At 47.6% G+C, this 20,793-nt stretch overlaps 1 protein-coding gene across 1 annotated transcript in view; it reads right to left on the reverse strand.

The window, feature by feature from the left end:
- The window catches only part of RAP1B (RAP1B, member of RAS oncogene family), a 174,942-nt gene that overhangs the window by 50,694 nt on the left and 103,455 nt on the right, over window positions 1-20,793 (reverse strand). Inside the window, exon 3 of the mRNA XM_063927511.1 lies at window positions 1,583-1,651. Within this exon, the coding sequence (XP_063783581.1) occupies window positions 1,583-1,651 (69 nt within the window). The remainder of the gene's footprint in view (window positions 1-1,582; window positions 1,652-20,793) is intronic.

A 20,793-nucleotide genomic window follows, 5' to 3' on the forward strand; every position in this document is an offset into this window, starting at 1 on the left:
AAACTGTGATGAATAGCCGGTTAACAAGGGTTAAAGTTTTAAATGGTGTACATTGCTTCTGAAGGGATAGCCACCATATGACAAGCAACAGATTTTCACAGATAAAAATGGCAGAGAATTTTGTTAATAAACAGGGTAGTGCCAAGAACAGTTGTGCTGTGTTATGTACGTAGCACTCTGGAGTGCAGTTCCAAAGCAGTACGGATTTGAGTCAGGCTGCATACCGGATATTTAAAAGGCAATGTATTTAACTTGGTCACATAATGTGAAAAAGTAGTACCACACCCTTCATTAGCTTCCAGCAGAGATCTGGCTGCAGAAAACAGGTATGTCTAGAGAGGGTGCACACACAGAACAGTTCCTCATGGAACCACTACCCTGTCTAAAAATATATCCCAGTTTTGTCTGCTATGCAGAATACTACATAAGGTGGGTACACACTAGGCAATGTGCTCGGTGAGCAACACCGCCTAGTGTGTGTACCCCCTCCCGGAACAGGCTGCCCGACAGCGGGCATACACACTGTGCGATATCACTAGCGATATCGCACAGTGACGTGAGCAGCGACCGATCCGTGCATGCAGATTATGGACAATAGTCAAAATTGAGCTGCATGCACAGCCGAGCGAAGGTGACAATGAGCGATGCGTGGGGCCATCGTTCATCGTCCGCAGCATACACACTGGGCGATGTAGTAAACAACGCTGCTCAGGAAACTCAAAATGAGCTACGTTGTTTACTTTATCGGCAAGTGTGTATGCACCTATAGAACTCTTGAAAATGTAAAAGTTAAATTAGAACTAATATGAAGGTCTACAAATGAAGATACAAAATTAGAATTGAAAGTGGGGACAAGTGAGACTTTAAAATAATGATCATTAAACATACTGCAGAGTCCAACATGCATATTAGAGCATTACAGGTTGAGTATCCCATATCCAAATATTCCGAAGTACGGAATATTCCGAAATACGGACTTTTTTGAGTGAGAGTGAGATAGTGAAACCTTTGTTTTTTGATGGCTCAATGTACACAAACTTTGTTTAATACACAAAGTTATTAAAAAATATTGTATTAAATGACCTTCAGGCTGTGTGTATAAGGTGTATATGAAACATAAATGAATTGTGTGAATGTAGACACACTTTGTTTAATGCACAAAGTTATAAAAAATATTGGCTAAAATTACCTTCAGGCTGTATGTATAAGGTGTATATGTAACATAAATGCATTCTGTGCTTAGATTTAGGTCCCATCACCATGATATCTCATTATAGTGTGCAGTTATTCCAAAATACGGAAAAATCCCATATCCAAAATACCTCTGGTCCCAAGGATTTTGGATAAGGGATACTCAACCTGTATTATGCTTTTTCAATAACTCATCTGCCTCGCCAAGGTTAGGCTGGAGACAGACACATATATGGGAGCAAACATCTACAATCTTTGGACTTTGGTCTTCTAGAATTTACAGAACCATGTCTAAATTGCACTAACACATATGAAAATTCCCTGAACTAACAAGTTTGGCGGTGCGTTCCTCATGTAGACATTCATAGCCATAGACAGTCCAATAACCCACCTTTCTGTAGGAGTCTTCTATTGTGGGGTCATATTTTTCAACAAAAATTCCTTGGACAAACTGGACAGTCTGTAACGACGGAAAAAATAGAAGTGATATTACATGTTAGGTAGATCAAGAAACACACAGATTTATTGTTACGTAACATTTGTGGGAACCTACCCTACATTAAAGAAAACAAACCAAAAACACAAAGCATATCATAAAACTATTAAATGCGGTTACAATGAAATAATATATAAGTGTTTGCAGATCTCAGCTACACAATCAGCAACCAAATGCCAAATAACTTGTTTGTAATTCCTAATAAAGAAATAAGCTTCCTTCCAAGACTAATAGGTCAGGTCATACAATAGCAGATTACTGTCCTGCATGAAGAACGAAAGGAGTACTGTATTGTTAGGCGCACAAAAGAAGGTAAGTATTCTTACTAAAATTTAACTTTTAATATACTCTACAATTAAAATATTGTGATTATCACTCACATGTTGGTTAGATATTACAGCGAAAAAATAAGAATTTACTTACCGATAATTCTATTTCTCATAGTCCGTAGTGGATGCTGGGGACTCCGTAAGGACCATGGGGAATAGCGGCTCCGCAGGAGACTGGGCACATCTAAAGAAAGCTTTAGGACTATCTGGTGTGCACTGGCTCCTCCCCCTATGACCCTCCTCCAAGCCTCTGTTAGGATACTGTGCCCGGACGAGCGTACACAATAAGGAAGGATTTTGAATCCCGGGTAAGACTCATACCAGCCACACCAATCACACCGTATAACCTGTGATCTGAACCCAGTTAACAGCATGATAACAGAGGAGCCTCTGAAAGATGGCTCACAACAATAATAACCCGATTTTTGTAACAATAACTATGTACAAGTATTGCAGACAATCCGCACTTGGGATGGGCGCCCAGCATCCACTACGGACTATGAGAAATAGAATTATCGGTAAGTAAATTCTTATTTTCTCTAATGTCCTAAGTGGATGCTGGGGACTCCGTAAGGACCATGGGGATTATACCAAAGCTCCCAAACGGGCGGGAGAGTGCGGATGACTCTGCAGCACCAAATGAGAGAACTCCAGGTCCTCCTCAGCCAGGATATCAATTTTGTAGAATTTTACAAACGTATTTGCTCCTGACCAAGTAGCTGCTCGGCAAAGTTGTAAAGCCGAGACCCCTCGGGCAGCCGCCCAAGATGAGCCCACCTTCCTTGTGGAGTGGGCATTTACAGATTTTTGGCTGTGGCAGGCCTGCCACAGAATGTGCAAGCTGAATTGTACTACAAATCCAACGAGCAATAGTCTGCTTAGAAGCAGGAGCACCCAGCTTGTTGGGTGCATACAGGATAAACAGCGAGTCAGATTTCCTGACTCCAGCCGTCCTGGAAACATATTTTCAGGGCCCTGACAACGTCTAGCAACTTGGAGGCCTCCAAGTCCCTAGTAGCCGCAGGCACCACAAATAGGTTGGTTCAGGTGAAACGCTGAAACCACCTTGGGGAGAAACTGAGGACGAGTCCTCAATTCCGCCCTGTCCGAATGGAAAATCAGATAAGGGCTTTTTCAGGATAAAGCCGCCAATTCTGACACGCGCCTGGCCCAGGCCAGGGCCAACAGCATGACCACTTTTCATGTGAGATATTTTAACTCCACAGATTTAAGTGGTTCAAACCAATGTGACTTTTGGAACCCAAAACTACATTGAGATCCCAAAGTGCCACTGGAGGCACAAAAGGAGGCTGTATATGCAGTACCCCTTTTACAAACGTCTGAACTTCAGGGACTGAAGCTAGTTCTTTTTGGAAGAAAATTGACAGGGCCGAAATTTGAACCTTAATGGACCCCAATTTCAGGCCCATAGACACTCCTGTTTGCAGGAAATGTAGGAATCGACCAGTTGAATTTCCTCCGTCGGGCCTTACTGGCCTCGCACCACGCAACATGTAGGAATCGACCAGTTGAATTTCCTCCGTCGGGCCTTACTGGCCTCGCACCACGCAACATATTTTCACCAATTGCGGTGATAATATTTTTGCGGTTACATCCTTCCTGGCTTTGATCAGGATAGGGATGACTTCATCCGGAATGCCTTTTTTTCTTCAGGATCCGGCGTTCAACCGCTATGCCGTCAAACGCAGCCGCGGTAAGTCTTGGAACAGACAGGGTCCTTGCTGGAGCAGGTCCCTTCTTAGAGGTAGAGGCCACGGATCCTCCGTGAGCATCTCTTGAAGTTTTGGTTACCAAGTCCTTCTTGGCCAATCCGGAACCACGAATATAGTGCTTGCTCCTCTCCATCTTATCAATCTCAGTACCTTGGGTATGAGAGGCAGAGGAGGGAACACATACCCTGACTGGTACACCCACGGTGTTACCAGAGCGTCTACAGCTTATTGCCTGAGGGTCCCTGGACCTGGCGCAATACCTGTCGAGTTTTTAATCATGTGGAAGACTTCTGGGTGAAGTCCCCACTCTCCCGGGTGGAGGTCGTGCTGAGGAAGTCTGCTTCCCAGTTGTCCACTCCCGGAATGAATACTGCTGACAGTGCTATCACATGATTTTCCGCCCAGCGAAGAATCCTTGCAGCTTCTGCCATTGCCCTCCTGCTTCTTGTGCCACCCTGTCTGTTTACGTGGGTGACTGCCGTGATGTTGTCCGACTGGATCAACACCGGCTGACCTTGAAGCAGAGGTCTTGCTAAGCTTAGAGCATTGTAAATGGCCCTTAGCTTCAGGATATTTATGTGAAGTGATGTCTCCAGGCTTGACCATAAGCCCTGGATATTCCTTCCCTGTGTGACTGCTCCCCAGCCTCGCAGGCTGGCATCCGTGGTCACCAGGACCCAGTCCTGAATGCCTAATCTGCGGCCCTCTAGAAGATGAGCACTCTGCAACCACCACAGGAGGGACACCCTTGTCCTTGGTGACAGGGTTATCCGCTGATGCATCTGAAGATGCGACCCGGACCATTTGTCCAGCAGGTCCCACTGGAAAGTTCTTGCGTGGAATCTGCCGAATGGGATTGCTTCGTAGGAAGCCACCATTTTACCCAGAACCCTTGTGCATTGATGCACTGAGACTTGGCTCGGTTTTAGGAGGTTCCTGACTAGCTCGGATAACTCCCTGGCTTTCTCCTCCGGGAGAAACACCTTTTTCTGGACTGTGTCCAGGATCATCCCTAGGAACAGAAGACACGTCGTCGGAACCAGGTGCGATTTTGGAATATTGAGAATCCAATCGTGCTGCCGCAACACTACCTGAGTGCTACACCGACCTCCAACTGTTCCCTGGATCTTACCCTTATCAGGGAATTGTCCAAGTAAGGGATAACTAAAATTCCCTTCCTTCGAAGGAATATCATCATTTCGGCCATTACCTTGGTAAAGACCCGGGGTGCCGTGGACCATCCATACGGCAGCGTCTGAACTGATAGTGACAGTTCTGTACCATAAACCTGAGGTACCCTTGGTGAGAAGGGTAAATTTTTTACATGAAGGTAAGCATCCTTGATGTCCCGAGACATCATGTAGTCCCCTTCTTCCAGGTTCGCAATCACTGCTCTGAGTGACTCAATCTTGAATTTGAACCTCTGTATGTAAGTGTTCAAAGATTTTAGATTTAGAATCGGTCTCACCGAGCCGTCCGGCTTCGGTACCACAACAGTGTGGAATAATACCCCGTTCCCTGTTGCAGGAGGGGTATCTTGATTATCACCTGCTGGGAATACAGCTTGTGAATGGCTTCCAAAACTGTCTCCCTGTCAGAAGGAGACATCGGTAAAGCCGACTTTAGGAAACGGCGAGGGGGAGACGTCTCAAATTCTAATTTGTGCCCCTGAGATATCACCTGAAGGATCCAGGGGTCTACTTGCGAGTGAGCCCACTGCGCGCTGAAATTCATTGAGACGGGCCCCCCCACCGTGCCTGATTCTGCTTGTAAAGCCCCAGCGTATACTGAGGGCTTGGCAGAGGCGGGAGAGGGTTTCTGTTCCTGGGAACTGGCTGATTTCTGAAGCCTTTTTCCTCTCCCTCTGTCACGGGGCAGAAATGAGGAACCTTTTGCCCGCTTGTCCACGAAAAGACTGCGCCTGATAATACGGCGTCTTCTCATGTTGAGAGGCGACCTGGGGTACAAACGTGGAATTCCCAGCTGTTGCCGTGGCCACCAGGTCTGAAAGACCGACCCCAAATAACTCCTCCCCTTAATAAAGCAATACTTCCAAATGCCGTTTGGAATACGCATCACCTGACCACTGACGTGTCCATAACCCTCTACTGGTAGAAATGGACAACGCACTTAGACTTGATGCCAGTCGGCAAATATTCCGCTGTGCATCACGCATATATAGAAATGCATCTTTTAAATGCTCTATAGGCAAAAATATACTGTCCCTATCTAGGGTATCAATATTTTCAGTCAGGGAATCCGACCACGCCAACCCAGCACTGCACATCCAGGCTGAGGCGATTGCTGGTCGCAGTATAACACCAGTATGTGTGTAAATACCTTTTAGGATACCCTCCTGCTTTCTATCAGCAGGATCCTTAAGGGCGGCCATCTCAGGCGAAGGTAGAGCCCTTACAAGCGTGTGAGCGCTTTATCCACCCTAGGGGGTGTTTCCCAACGCACCCTAACCTCTGGCGGGAAAGGATATAATGCCAATAACATTTTAGAAATTATCAGTTGTTATCGGGGGAAACCCACGCATCATCACACACCTCATTTAATTTCTCAGATTCAGGAAAACTACAGGTAGTTTTTCCTCACCGAACATAATACCCCTTTTTGGTGGTACTCGTATTATCAGAAATGTGTAAAACATTTTTCATTGCCTCAATCATGTAACGTGTGGCCCTACTGGAAGTCACATTTGTCTCTTCACCGTCGACACTGAAGTCAGTATCCGTGTCGGCGTCTATATCTGCCATCTGAGGTAACGGGCGCTTTAGAGCCCCTGACGGCCTATGAGACGTCTGGACAGGCACAAGCTGAGTAGCCGGCTGTCTCATGTCAACCACTGTCTTTTATACAGAGCTGACACTGTCACGTAATTCCTTCCAACAGTTCATCCACTCAGGTGTCGACCCCCTAGGGGGTGACATCACTATTACAGGCAATCTGCTCCGTCTCCACATCATTTTTCTCCTCATACATGTCGACACAAAAGTACCGACATACAGCACACACACAGGGAATGCTCTGATAGAGGACAGGACCCCACTAGCCCTTTGGGGAGACAGAGGGAGAGTTTGCCAGCACACACCAGAGCGCTATATATATACAGGGATAACCTTATATAAGTGTTTTTCCCCTTATAGCTGCTGTATAGTTAATACTGCGCCTAATTAGTGCCCCCCTCTCTTTTTTAACCCTTTCTGTAGTGTAGTGACTGCAGGGGAGAGCCAGGGAGCTTCCCTACAAAGGAGCTGTGAGGGAAAATGGCGCCAGTGTGCTGAGGAGATAGGCTCCGCCCCCTTATCGGCGGCCTTATCACCCGTTTTTCTATGTATTCTGGCAGGGGTTAAATGCATCCATATAGCCAAGGAGCTATATGTGATGCATTTCTTTTGCCATCCAAGGTGTTTTTATTGCGTCTCAGGGCGCCCCCCCCCAGCGCCCTGCACCCTCAGTGACCGAAGTGTGAAGTGTGCTGAGAGCAATGGCGCACAGCTGCAGTGCTGTGCGCTACCTTGTTGAAGACAGGACGTCTTCTGCCGCCGATTTTCCGGACCTCTTCTGCCTTCTGGCTCTGTAAGGGGGCCGGTGGCGCGGCTCTGGGACCCATCCAAGCTGGGCCTGTGATCGTCCCTCTGGAGCTAATGTCCAGTAGCCTAAGAAGCCCAATCCACTCTGCACGCAGGTGAGTTCGCTTCTTCTCACCTTAGTCCCTCGATGCAGTGAGCCTGTTGCCAGCAGGTCTCACTGAAAATAAAAAACCTAAACTAAAACTTTCACTAAGAAGCTCAGGAGAGCCCCTAGTGTGCACCCTTCTCGTTCGGGCACAGAGATCTAACGGAGGCTTGGAGGAGGGTCATAGGGGGAGGAGCCAGTGCACACCAGATAGTCCTAAAGCTTTCTTTAGATGTGCCCAGTCTCCTGCGGAGCCGCTATTCCCCATGGTCCTTACGGAGTCCCCAGCATCCACTTAGGACGTTAGAGAAATAGAGGTTAAAATCACATAAACATAATACACAAGTTGGTGAAAGTGAAACAAAGGTGTAATAAAGATTAAATATCATGTCCATCTGTTATTATCCAAATGGTGTCTTATCAGTTGCTCAATATCCGTAATGATATGGAATAATCCCAAATCTTATCCGCATAAGGTAAGTTAATGTAAATGTACCATCAACCAACTTGTCCTCTGGGGTCTGAAACCCCTCTACTTTATTATATGTAGTCTGTCGTATTTTCCGTTGGATCCAATAAAAAAAATTAGAATTTACTCACCGGTAATTCTATTTCTCGTAGTCCGTAGTGGATGCTGGGAACTCCGTAAGGACCATGGGGAATAGACGGGCTCCGCAGGAGACTGGGCACTCTAAAAGAAAGATTAGGTACTATCTGGTGTGCACTGGCTCCTCCCTCTATGCCCCTCCTCCAGACCTCAGTTAAGGAAACTGTGCCCGGAAGAGCTGACACAAGGAAAGGATTTGGAATCCAGGGTAAGACTCATACCAGCCACACCAATCACACTGTACAACTTGTGATAACCATACCCAGTTAACAGTATGAACAACAACTGAGCCTTAGTAACAGATGGCTCATAACAATAACCCTTTAGTTAAGCAATAACTATATACATGTATTGCAGATAGTCCGCACTTGGGACGGGCGCCCAGCATCCACTACGGACTACGAGAAATAGAATTACCGGTGAGTAAATTCTTATTTTCTCTGACGTCCTAGTGGATGCTGGGAACTCCGTAAGGACCATGGGGATTATACCAAAGCTCCCAAACGGGCGGGAGAGTGCGGATGACTCTGCAGCACCGAATGAGCAAAGGCAAGGTCCTCCTCAGCCAGGGTATCAAACTTGTAGAACTTAGCAAATGTGTTTGAACCCGACCAAGTAGCAGCTCGGCAAAGCTGTAAAGCCGAGACCCCTCGGGCAGCCGCCCAAGAAGAGCCCACCTTCCTTGTGGAATGGGCTTTTACTGATTTAGGATGCGATAACCCTGCCGCAGAATGAGCTTGCTGAATCGTGTTACAGATCCAGCGCGCAATAGTTTGCTTTGAAGCCGGAGCACCCAGTTTGTTGGGTGCATGCAGGATAAACAGCGAGTCAGTTTTCCTGACTCCAGCCGTCCTGGCTACATAGATTTTCAAAGCCCTGACTACATCAAGCAACCAGGAGTCCTCCAAGTCCCGAGTAGCCGCAGGCACTACAATAGGCTGGTTCAAATGAAACGCTGATACCATCTTAGGGAGAAATTGGGGACGAGTCCTCAACTCTGCCCTGTCCATATGAAAGATCAGATATGGGCTTTTACATGACAAAGCCACCAATTCTGACACACGCCTAGCCGAAGCTAAGGCCAACAGCATGACCACCTTCCATGTGAGATACTTTAGCTCCACGGTCTTAAGTGGCTCAAACCAGTGTGATTTCAGGAAATCCAACACAACGTTAAGATCTCAAGGTGCCACTGGAGGCACAAAAAAGGGGGCTGAATATGCAGCACTCCCTTAACAAACGTCTGAACTTCAGGCAGTGAAGCCAGTTCTTTTTGAAAGAAAATAGATAGGGCCGAAATCTGGACCTTTATGGATCCTAATTTTAGGCCCATAGTCACTCCTGACTGTAGGAAGTGCAGGAATCGACCCAGCTGGAATTCCTCTGTAGGGGCCTTCCTGGCCTCACACCAAGCAACATATTTTCGCCATATACGGTGATAATGCTTTGCGGTCACGTCTTTCAAAGCCTTTATCAGCGTAGGAATAACTTCATCCGGAATGCCCTTTTCCACTAGGATCCGGCGTTCAACCGCCATGCCGTCAAACGCAGACGCGGTAAGTCTTGGAACAGACAGGGCCCCTACTGTAACAGGTCCTGTCTGAAAGGCAGAGGCCATGGGTCCTCTGAGATCATTTCTTGTAGTTCTGGGTACCAAGTTCTTCTTGACCAATCCGGAACGATGAGTATAGTTCTTACTCCTCTCTTTCTTACTATCCTCAGTACCATGGGTATGAGAGGAAGAGGAGGGAACACATAAACCGACTGGTATACCCACGGTGTCACTAGTGCGTCCACAGCTATCGCCTGAGGGTCCCGTGACCTGGCGCAATATTTTTTTAGCTTTTTGTTGAGGCGGGACGCCATCATGTCCACCTGTGGCAGTTCCCAACGATTTACAATCTGTGTGAAGACTTCTTGATGAAGTCCCCACTCTCCCGGGTGGAGGTCGTGCCTGCTGAGGAAGTCTGCTTCCCAGTTGTCCACTCCCGGAATGAACACTGCTGACAGTGCTAGCACGTGATTCTCCGCCCATCGAAGAATCCTTGTGGCTTCTGCCATTGCCATCCTGCTTCTTGTGCCGCCCTGGCGGTTTACATGGGCGACCGCCGTGATGTTGTCTGACTGAATCAGTACAGATTGGTTTTGAAGCAGGGGCTCTGCCTGACTCAGGGCGTTGTAGATGGCCCTTAGTTCCAATATATTTATGTGTAGAGAAGTCTCCAGACTTGACCACTGTCCTTGGAAGTTTCTTCCCTGAGTGACTGCCCCCCATCCTCGGAGGCTTGCATCCGTGGTCACCAGGATCCAGTCCTGTATGCCGAACCTGCGTCCCTCGAGAAGATGAGCACTCTGCAGCCACCACAGCAGAGACACCCTGGCCCTTGGGGACAGGGTGATCAACCGATGCATCTGAAGATGCGATCCGGACCATTTGTCCAACAGATCCCACTGAAAGATCCTTGCATGGAACCTGCCGAAGGGAATTGCTTCGTAAGAAGCCACCATCTTTCCCAGGACTCGCGTGCAGTGATGCACCGACACCTGTTTTGGTTTCAGGAGGTCCCTGACCAGAGATGACAATTCCTGGGCCTTCTCCTCCGGGAGAAACACCTTCTTCTGTTCTGTGTCCAGAATCATTCCCAGGAAAAGCAGACGCGTCGTAGGAATCAGCTGCGACTTTGGGATATTCAGAATCCAGCCGTGCTGTTGCAACACTTCCTGAGAGAGTGCTACTCTGACCAACAACTGCTCTTTGGACCTCGCCTTTATGAGGAGATCGTCCAAGTACGGGATAATTATAACTCCCTTTCTTCGAAGGAGTATCATCATTTTGGCCATTACCTTGGTAAATATTCTCGGAGCCGTGGAGAGACCAAACGGCAACGTCTGGAATTGGTAATGACAGTTCTGTACCACAAACCTGAGGTACTCCTGGTGAGGTGGGAAAATGGGGACATGCAAGTAAGCATCCTTGATGTCCAGCGACACCATAAAATCCCCCTCTTCCAGGCTTGCAATAACCGCCCTGAGCGATTCCATTTTGAACTTGAACTTCCTTATATAAGTGTTCAAGGATTTTAAATTCAGGATGGGTCTCACCGAACCATCCGGTTTCGGTACCACAAACATTGTGGAATAGTAACCCCTGCCCTGTTGAAGGAGGGGGACCTTGATTATCACCTGCTGGAGGTACAGCTTGTGAATTGCCGCCAGTACTACCTCCCTTTCCCTGGGAGCAGCTGGCAAGGCTGATTTGAGGTAACGGCGAGGGGGAGTCGCCTCGAACTCCAGCTTGTATCCCTGAGAAACAATTTGTACAGCCCAGAGATCCACTTGTGAGCGAACCCACTGGTTGCTGAAGTTTCGGAGACGCGCCCCCACCGCACCTGGCTCCGCCTGTGGAGCCCCAACGTCATGCGGTGGACTTAGTGGAAGCAGGGGAGGATTTTTGTTCCTGGGAACTGGCTGCCTGGTGCAGCTTCTTTCCTCTACCCTTGCCTCTGGCCAGAAAGGATGCTCCTCTGACCCGCTTGCCTTTCTGAGGCCGAAAGGACTGCATTTGATAATACGGTGCTTTCTTAGGCTGTGAGGGAACCTGAGGTAAAAAAGTCGACTTCCCAGCAGTTGCTGTGGATACGAGGTCCGAGAGACCGTCCCCAAACAATTCCTCACCCTTATAAGGCAAAACCTCCATGTGTATTTTAGAATCAGCATCACCTGTCCACTGCCGAGTCCATAATACTCTCCTGGCAGAAATGGACATTGCATTAATTCTAGATGCCAGCAGGCAAATGTCCCTCTGTGCATCCCGCATATATAAGACAACGTCTTTTATATGTTCGATGGTTAGCAAAATAGTATCCCTGTCGAGGGAATCAATGTTGTCTGACAGGGTATCAGTCCATGCTGCTGCAGCACTACACATCCAGGCTGAAGCAATAGCAGGTCTCAGTAGAGTACCAGAGTGTGTATACACAGACTTCAGGATAGCTTCCTGCTTTCTATCCGCAGGATCCTTTAGGGCGGCCGTATCCTGAGACGGCAGTGCCACCCTTTTAGATAAGCGTGTTAGCGCCTTGTCCACCCTAGGGGATGTTTCCCAACGTAACCTATCCGTTGGCGGGAAAGGGTACGCCATCAGTAACCTCTTAGAAATCACTAGTTTCTTATCAGGGGAACTCCACGCTTCTTCACACAAATCATTTAATTCATCAGATGGGGGAAAAGTCACTGGCTGCTTTTTCTCCCCAAACATAATACCCCTTTTGGTGGTAACCGGGTTAATATCAGAAATGTGCAATACATCTTTCATTGCAGTAATCATGCATCGGATGGCTTTTGTAGACTGTACATTTGTCTCATCCTCATCTACACTGGAGTCAGACTCCGTGTCAACATCTATGTCTACCATCAGAGCTAGCGGGCGTTTATGAGCCCCTGACGGCTTCTTAGTCGCCTGGGCAGGCGCGGGCTGAGACCCCGGCTGTCCCAAGGCTGCTGCGTCATCGAACCTTTTATGTAAGGAGTTGACACTGTCAGTTAAAATCTTCCACATATCCATCCAATCAGGTGTCGGGCCCCGTCGGGGGCGACACCACATGTATCTGCCCCTGCTCCGCCTCCACGTAACCCTCCTCATCAAACATGTCGACACAGCCGTACCGACACCACACACACACAGGGAATGCTCAGACTGAGGACAGGACCCCACAAAGTCCTTTGGGGAGACAGAGAGAGAGTATGCCAGCACACACCACAGCGCTATATAACACAGGGATTTACACTGCTAATAAGTGATTTTCCCAATAGCTGCTTGTTTGTATCGATTTGCGCCTAAATTTATGTGCCCCCCCTCTCTTTTTAACCCGTCTTGTACCTGGATACTGCAGGGGAGAGGCTGGGGAGCGTGCTTCCAGCGGAGCTGTGAAGGGAAAATGGCGCTGGTGTGCTGAGGAAGAAGGCCCCGCCCCCTCAGCAGCGGGCTTCTGTCCCGCGTTTTCTGAAACTTAATGGCGGGGTTTTTTACACATATACAGTTAACTGACTGTATTATGTGTATTTTTTGCCAAAAGGTAATATAATTGCTGCCCAGGGCGCTCCCCCCCCAGCGCCCTGCACCCTACAGTGACCGGAGTGTGTGGTGTGCTGTGGGAGCAATGGCGCACAGCTGCAGTGCTGTGCGCTACCTTAATGAAGACAGGAGTCTTCTGCCGCCGATTTCATCGTTCTTCTGTCTTCTGGCTCTGCAAGGGGGACGGCGGTGCGGCTCCGGGAACGGACGATCGAGGTCAGGCCCTGTGTTCGAACCCTCTGGAGCTAATGGTGTCCAGTAGCCTAAGAAGCACAAGCTAGCTGCAAGCAGGTAGGTTTGCTTCTCTCCCCTCAGTCCCACGTAGCAGTGAGTCTGTTGCCAGCAGATCTCACTGAAAATAAAAAACCTAACAAATACTTTCTTTCTAGCAAGCTCAGGAGAGCCCACTAGGAGCACTCAGCTCTGGCCGGGCACAGATTCTAACTGAGGTCTGGAGGAGGGGCATAGAGGGAGGAGCCAGTGCACACCAGATAGTACCTAATCTTTCTTTTAGAGTGCCCAGTCTCCTGCGGAGCCCGTCTATTCCCCATGGTCCTTACGGAGTTCCCAGCATCCACTAGGACGTCAGAGAAATAAGACAGAATAAATATAATAAAACACTATTTGGATAGTAACACATGGACATTTTTTATCTTTATTACACAATCTTTATTTTTCACTTTCACCAACTTGTGTTATGTTTATGTGCTTTTAACCGCTATTTTTCACTGTAATATCTAACCAGCATGTGAGTAATAATCACAATATTTTAATTGTGGTGTATATTAAATGTTACGTTTTAGTAACAATACTTAACTTCTTTTGTGTGCCTAAGAATGCAGTACTCCTCTTTCGTTCTTTAAACAGTTGTATTATTTACTGTAGCTAGTGGCACCCCATCAAGTAATAAAAGTATTACCAATATATAGGGGTACAATTCACAATTTGACTGGATATTAAGTGTGCAGCTACACAATTACTGTTTTGTACTGTCCTACATGCAGCAGATGTTTCTGGAAAGGCATAAAAAGCAAAAATAGCATGTAAACCACTTTTCTGATTACAAAGGGCCATATTTCATCTGTTATACAAATACCTGACTTTCCTCTTCATTAAGCACACATCAGGAAGCCTTGGAGACTTATACAAACAGATAAAGTACATAGTATCTTTCGCTTGTATGGTTAATGGCGTTACATACTGTTCTTAGCTTATCTAAATGTCTCCGGAAAAAGCAGTGCAACATATGCCTGTCCCCATCAGTAGTGCAGACGTAACTAGCAATATAATGTTAGCAATCTAAAGCGGATGCTTTGCTCACATTTCCAAAAAACATAGCACAAAATTTAACAAGGTGGCAGAATTAACTTCATTTCCTACACAGAGGCAACTTTAACACACATTTGTTGCAGTGTCTATTATATTTAATGACTAGTTCACTAACAGATGGATAGAAGTAGTATAATGTTGTTTAGGAGGTCCTGTGCCTAGAGTGAGGGTAGCACTAGACTTACTTAGTCTTAAAAACAAATAAAAAATTATTCTTCAAGGTTTGCGGCACAACCAAGATGGTAGTGTAGCTGGTATGAAGTACAGGATTGTGGAACAGAAAAAAGGATTTTAAATACCTACCGGTAAATCCTTTTCTCATAGTCAATAAGGGATATTGGGGACAGATTAGTACGATGGGGTATAGATGGGTCCAAAGGAGCCAGTGCACTTTAAATTTCTTCAACTGGGTGTGCTGGCTCCTCCCCTCTTTGCTTCCTCCTACAGGTCAGTTATAGGTATAACAGTACCCGAAGGAGAATGACATACTTGAGAGAAGGAACATAATAATAAGTGTGGTGAGATTTACACACCAGCACACCAAATCATAACCGGGCCAGAAACGGCTGGCAACATCAACAGCTGAACAGATAACACCTAACAGAGAACCTGCAGAAAGTCACCGCACAGAGGCGGGCACCCAATATTCCTAATGGACTACAAGAAAAGGATTTACCGGTAGATATTTAAAATCCTATTTCCTCTAGCATCCATAAAGGATATTGGGGACAGATTAGTACGATGGGGATGTCCCAAAGCTTCCCGAATGGGCAGGTACGTGCGGAGACGTCTGCAGTACCGCCTGCCCAAACTGGGTATCCTCTTTGGCAGGGGTATCAAATTTGTAGAACTTCACAAAGGTGTTCTTCCCAGACGACCAGGTAGCCGCTCGGCACAGTTGGAGGGCCGAGACTCCATGGGGCAGCAGCCCAGGAAGACTCCACCGATCTCGTAGAGTGGACCTTCAGAGGCTGTGGAACAGGTAAGGCTGCCGACACATAGGCCTGCTGGATAGTAAGCCGAATCCAACGAGCAATAGACTGCTTTGAAGCAGGGCAACCCTTCTTCTGTGCATCATACAGCACGAACAAGGAATCCGTCTTTCTAACCCAAGCAGACCTCTTGACATAGATTTTTAAGGCTTGCACTGCATCTAATGCTTCCGGAGGGGCAGAAGTGCCAGAACTGGACAGAATCATAATAGGTTGATTCAAGTGAAACGCGGAGACTACCTTCAGCAGGAACTGCTGTCTAGTCCTGAGCTCCACTCTGTTCTCATAAAAGACCAAGTAGGGATATTTACACAATAAGGCCCCTAATTCTGAGACCCGTCTAGCAGAAGCCAGGGCCAGTAACATCACAGTCTTCCACGTGAGGTACTTGTCTTCTACCGTCATCAGAGGTTCAAACCAGGAGGACTGTAGAAAGCGTAACATCACATCCAAATCCCGGGGGTTGTATGTAAAGCACCCCTTGCAAGAAGGTCTGAACTTCTGGCAGAAGTGCCATCTTCTTCTGGAAGATGAAGGAAAGAGCTGAAATCTGGACCTTAATGGATCCAAGACGTAAACCTTTATCCACTCCCGTCTGCAGGAAACAAAGGAATCTCCCCAAGCGGAATTCCGCAGACGGATATGTGCGTTCCTCGCACCAAGAGACATATCTCCGACAGATATGATGATAGTGGTTTGATGTCATAGGTTTTCTGGCTTGCACCATAGTGGCAATGACCTTTTTGGAAAGCCCTTTGTGAGCTAGGATGTTCTGCTCAACTTCCATGCCGTCAAACGAAGCCGCCGTAAGTCCGGGTAGACGAACGGTCCTTGCTGAAGAAAATCTCTTCTTAGCGGCAGAGGACAAGGGTCCTCTACGGACATGTCCAAAAGAGCCGCGTACCAAGCTCTTCGGGGCCAATCCGGGGCAATCAAGATTGCCTGCACTCCTTAATGCCTGTTCCTCTTGAGTAACCTGGGGATCAACGGAATCGGAGGAAATAGATAGAACAGCTGATACGGCCAAGGCGTTGTCAGCGCATCCACTGCGCTCGCCTGAGGGTCTCTGGTTGGGGAGCAATAGCAACGAAGCTTCTTGTTAAGGTGAGAGGCCATCATGTCGATCTGTGGGCAGCCCCACTTGTCGATCTGTTGAAACACCTGAGGGTGTAGTCCCCACTCCCCTGGGTGGAGATTGTGGCGACTGAGGAAGTCTGCTTCCCAGTTGTCCACCCCCGGGATGAAGATTGCGGACAATGATCTTTCTGCCCAGAAGAGTATTCTTGACACTTCTCACATGCATGCTCTGCTTTTTGTCCCTCCTTGTCGATTGACGTACGCCACAGCCATGGCGTTGTCCGACTGAACCTGGATCGCCCGATCCCTGAGAAGAGGGGAGGCCTGAATCAGAGCATTGTAGATGGCCCGAAGTTTCAGGATGTTGATCGGAAGAAGGGCCTCTTGGGCAGACCACCTGCCCTGGAACTGCGCCCCCTGGGTGACAGCTCTCTATTCTCTTAGACTCACATCCATCATGAGGAGGATCCAATCCTGAATCCCAAAGCGTCGACCTTCCTGCAGGTTGGAAGACTGTAGCCACCACAGGAGTGAAGTTCTGGCCTAGGGTGACAACCGAATCATCCGATGCATCTGAAGATGGGAGCCGGACCACTTGTTCAGGATATCCAATTGGAAGGGTCTGGCATGAAACCTTTCCAAACTGCATCACCTCGTATGAGGCCACCATCTTTCCCAGCAATTATATGCAAAGATGAATGGATACTCGAGCAGGTCGGAGTACCATGCGAACCATTTCTTGAAGTGTTCTCACTTTTTCCTATGGGAGGAACACTTTCTGTGCTACCGTATCCAGGAGCATCCCCAGAAACAGGAGCCACTGAGACGGTTCCAGGCGGGACGTCTGCAAATTGAGGTTCCACCCTTGGCGAGACAGAAGTTGTATAGTGCGATCTATATGGAGCAATAGAAGCTCCCTGGAACTCACTTTTATCAGGAGATTGTCCAGGTACGGAATTACGTTGACCGCCTGGACCCCGAGCTGAAACATAATTTCCGGCATCACCTTTGTGAACACCGTTGGAGCTGTAGACAGGCCGAAGGGCAACGCCTGAAACTGATAGTGATCGTTCAGTAGGGCGAACCACAGATAGTCCTGATAAGGAGGCCAAATTGGGATATGGCGGTAAGCGTCCTTGATATCCAGGGACACTAGGAATTCCTGTTAGTCCAGGCCTGCGATCACTGCTCTTAAAGATTCCATCTTGAATTTGAAAACCTTCAGGTCTGGTTTTAGTACTACGAACAGACTGGAGTAGTAAAACTGTCCTTGTTGTTGTAGGGGTACTGGAACAATGACCTGGGACTGGACCAACTTGTTTATGGCCAGTAGTAGCGTACCACGCATATTTTCCAAAGCAGGTAAGCCTGATTTGAAAAATCGTTGGGGAGGAGCACCGTCGAACTCCAGCTTGTAACCCTGAGAGATAATGTCCCTTACCCAAGCATCTTGACAGGAACCGTCCCAGATGTGGCTGTAGTGACATAACCGAGCTCCCACCACGAGATCCCCTCGGGGTGAGTGGGTACCATCATGCTGAAGTCTTTGTGGAAGCAGAACTGGTGCTCTGGTCCTGAGATCCGGCAACGGCTGGCCGTAGATTGAAATCTGGAGGACCGAAAGGACTGAGTAGAAGGTCTCGGGTAGGTACGTCTAGCAGACGGAGCCCCCGAAGGGAGAAACGTGGATTTCCCAGCAGTAGCTTTGGAAATCCATGCGTCCAATTCACCTCCAAAAAGCCATTCACCTGTGAAGGAAAGAGATTCCACATTACGCTTGGAGTCAGCATTAGCAATCCACTGACGCAACCATATGGCTCTGCGCGCAGACACAGCCATAACCGTGGTCCTAGCATTAATATTGCCAATCTCTTTAAGGGAGTCACAGAGGACTCTTGCAGTGTCCTGAATGTGTTTTAGGAAAGTTACAGTAGTAACTAAGGTCATATCACCCGAGAGACCCTCCTGAATCTGAGAAGCCCATGTATGAATGGCATGCGTCATCCAGCAACCAGCAATGACCGGTCTTTGAGCTACACCTGCAGCAGTGTAGATAGAGTGGTCTCAATTTTCCTATCCCCCCGGGTCCTTTACCGAAAAGGAGCCCGGAGCTGGGAGCACCGGCTTCTTAGAGAGGCGAGAGACTGAGACGTCTACTGCTGGAGATTCTTCCCAGAATTTCCTTTCTTCAGGGGCAAAGGGGAAGGTATGCAAAAACCGCTTGGACACCTGATATTTTTTATCTGGATTTTTCCAGGCTATTTAAATAAATCATCCATTTCCTTGGAATCAGGAAATGTGACTGTCATTTTGTCTTGTGGGAGGAAAAATTACTGCTGATAATTAGCATCCTCCAGGGGTGGCTTTAATATATCCCAAATAGCCAATATGAGGGGTTCAATACCCTGCGTAGGTGTGGCATCCCCACTTATGGGATTCACATCATCTTGTATATCATCATCAGTATCTGACAGTAGTACAGGTAAAGCACGTTTTTGTGCACCTGCAGTAGACAGCAGGGGGGGGGGGGATGTTTAGCAGCTAGATTTGCCACTGCTTGTTGCAGTTCCTGAGTTTTATTGGCATTTGCAGTGAGTTGAGAAGACATATCAGACATCATAGTTTTAATAGCCCCCAGCCAGGAGAGCTCTTGACTCTCACCCACATTATTATCAGCAGTTTGTGATGACTGACTACACTGCTCACATGATATGGAGCCAGATGAGATAGGGGAGAATCTAGCATTACATACACTGCATAACTTCTGTTTTACCATTGTGAAGAAGAAAAACAGGTACAATACATCCATCCACACAGCTTGAAAAACAATACAAGTCTGCCCTATTGCATGTGAGAGGAGACACGAGAGAGGACACCAGCGCACCCAACGCTGCACAGCCCCAGTGAGGCTGTCAGCGTTTTACATATAATCAACAGTGAGACTGTCTTATGAAAATTCCCTCAGAAGAATGATATTTGTGCACAATATTATTATTATTACCATCATCCTTTATTTATATGGCGCCACAAGGGTTCCGCAGTGCCCAATTACAGAGTACATATGCACATAATCAAAACAGGAAGACAGTGACTTACAGTTGAAGACAATATAGGACAAGTACAGGGTAACTAAGCATAACTACACTAGTAAACGACAGAGATAAGTTCCAAAGTGGCCACAAAACTGCAGGATTTGGGCAGTTGAGGATTAAAGTAAGAAAAGGATAAGCACATGAGGGCCCTACTCGTGAGAGCTTACCTTCTAAGGGGAGGGGTGGACAGACAGGGGTGACACAGATGGGGTACATAGAGAGTGTGGAACAGAGGGTTAGGATGAGATTTGGCTGGGTTTGGTAAAGAAGTGGGTCTTAAGAGCCCGTTTGAAGTTTTGTAGAGAGGTGGAGAGTCTGAGGGGGAGAGGTAAAGAATTCCAGAGAAAGGGAGCAGCACGTGAAAAATCTTGGAGATAGGAGTGGGAGGTAGTAATCAGAAGACAGCAGAGTCGGCGTACATTAGCAGAGCGAAGAGGATGGTTGGGAGAGTAAAGGGAGATAAGGTCAGAGATGTAAATGGGAGAGGAGCGGGTGAGGGCTTTGTAAGTGAGTGTGAGAAGTTTGAATTGGATTCTCAAAGGGAAGGGAAGCCAGTGAAGGGCTTGTAGGAGAGGGGAGGTGGACGTAGTGCGTTTGGTGAGGAAGATGAGCCGGGCAGCAGCATTGAGGATAGATTGGAGTGGAGCGAGGTAATTGTCAGGAAGGCCAGTTAGGAGGAGATTACAGTAGTCCAGTCTGGAAATAATCAGTGAGTGAATAATGATCTTAGTGGCATCCTGGGTGAGAAAAGGTCTGATTCTGAAAATGTTTTTGAGATGAAAATGACAGGTTTGTAAGAGGAGCTGAATGTGTGGTTTGAATGAGAGGGAGGAGTCAAGGATTACGCCAAGACAGCGTACCTGGGGACTAGAGGAGATAGTCGTGCCATCAATGGATAATGAGACTGTGGAAGGTGAGGTTGTGCGGGAGGGTGGGAAGATGATCAGCTCAGTCTTAGACATGTTGAGTTTAAGAAAGCGCTGGGACATCCAGGAAGAGATAGCAGAAAGACAGTTGGAGGTACGAGTGAGGAGAGCGGGGGAGAGGTAGATTTGAGTGTCATCAGCATAGAGCTGGTATTGGAAGTAATGAGTTCACCTAAAGAGGACGTATAGAGAGTGAGAAAAGGAGAGGACCAAGAACAGAGCCTTGGGGGACACCAACAGTTAGTGGAAGTGGCGGGGAGGTA

The sequence above is a fragment of the Pseudophryne corroboree genome, chromosome 6 (genome assembly GCF_028390025.1).
Source record: "Pseudophryne corroboree isolate aPseCor3 chromosome 6, aPseCor3.hap2, whole genome shotgun sequence".
In the NCBI taxonomy this organism is placed as follows: Eukaryota; Metazoa; Chordata; class Amphibia; order Anura; family Myobatrachidae; genus Pseudophryne; species Pseudophryne corroboree.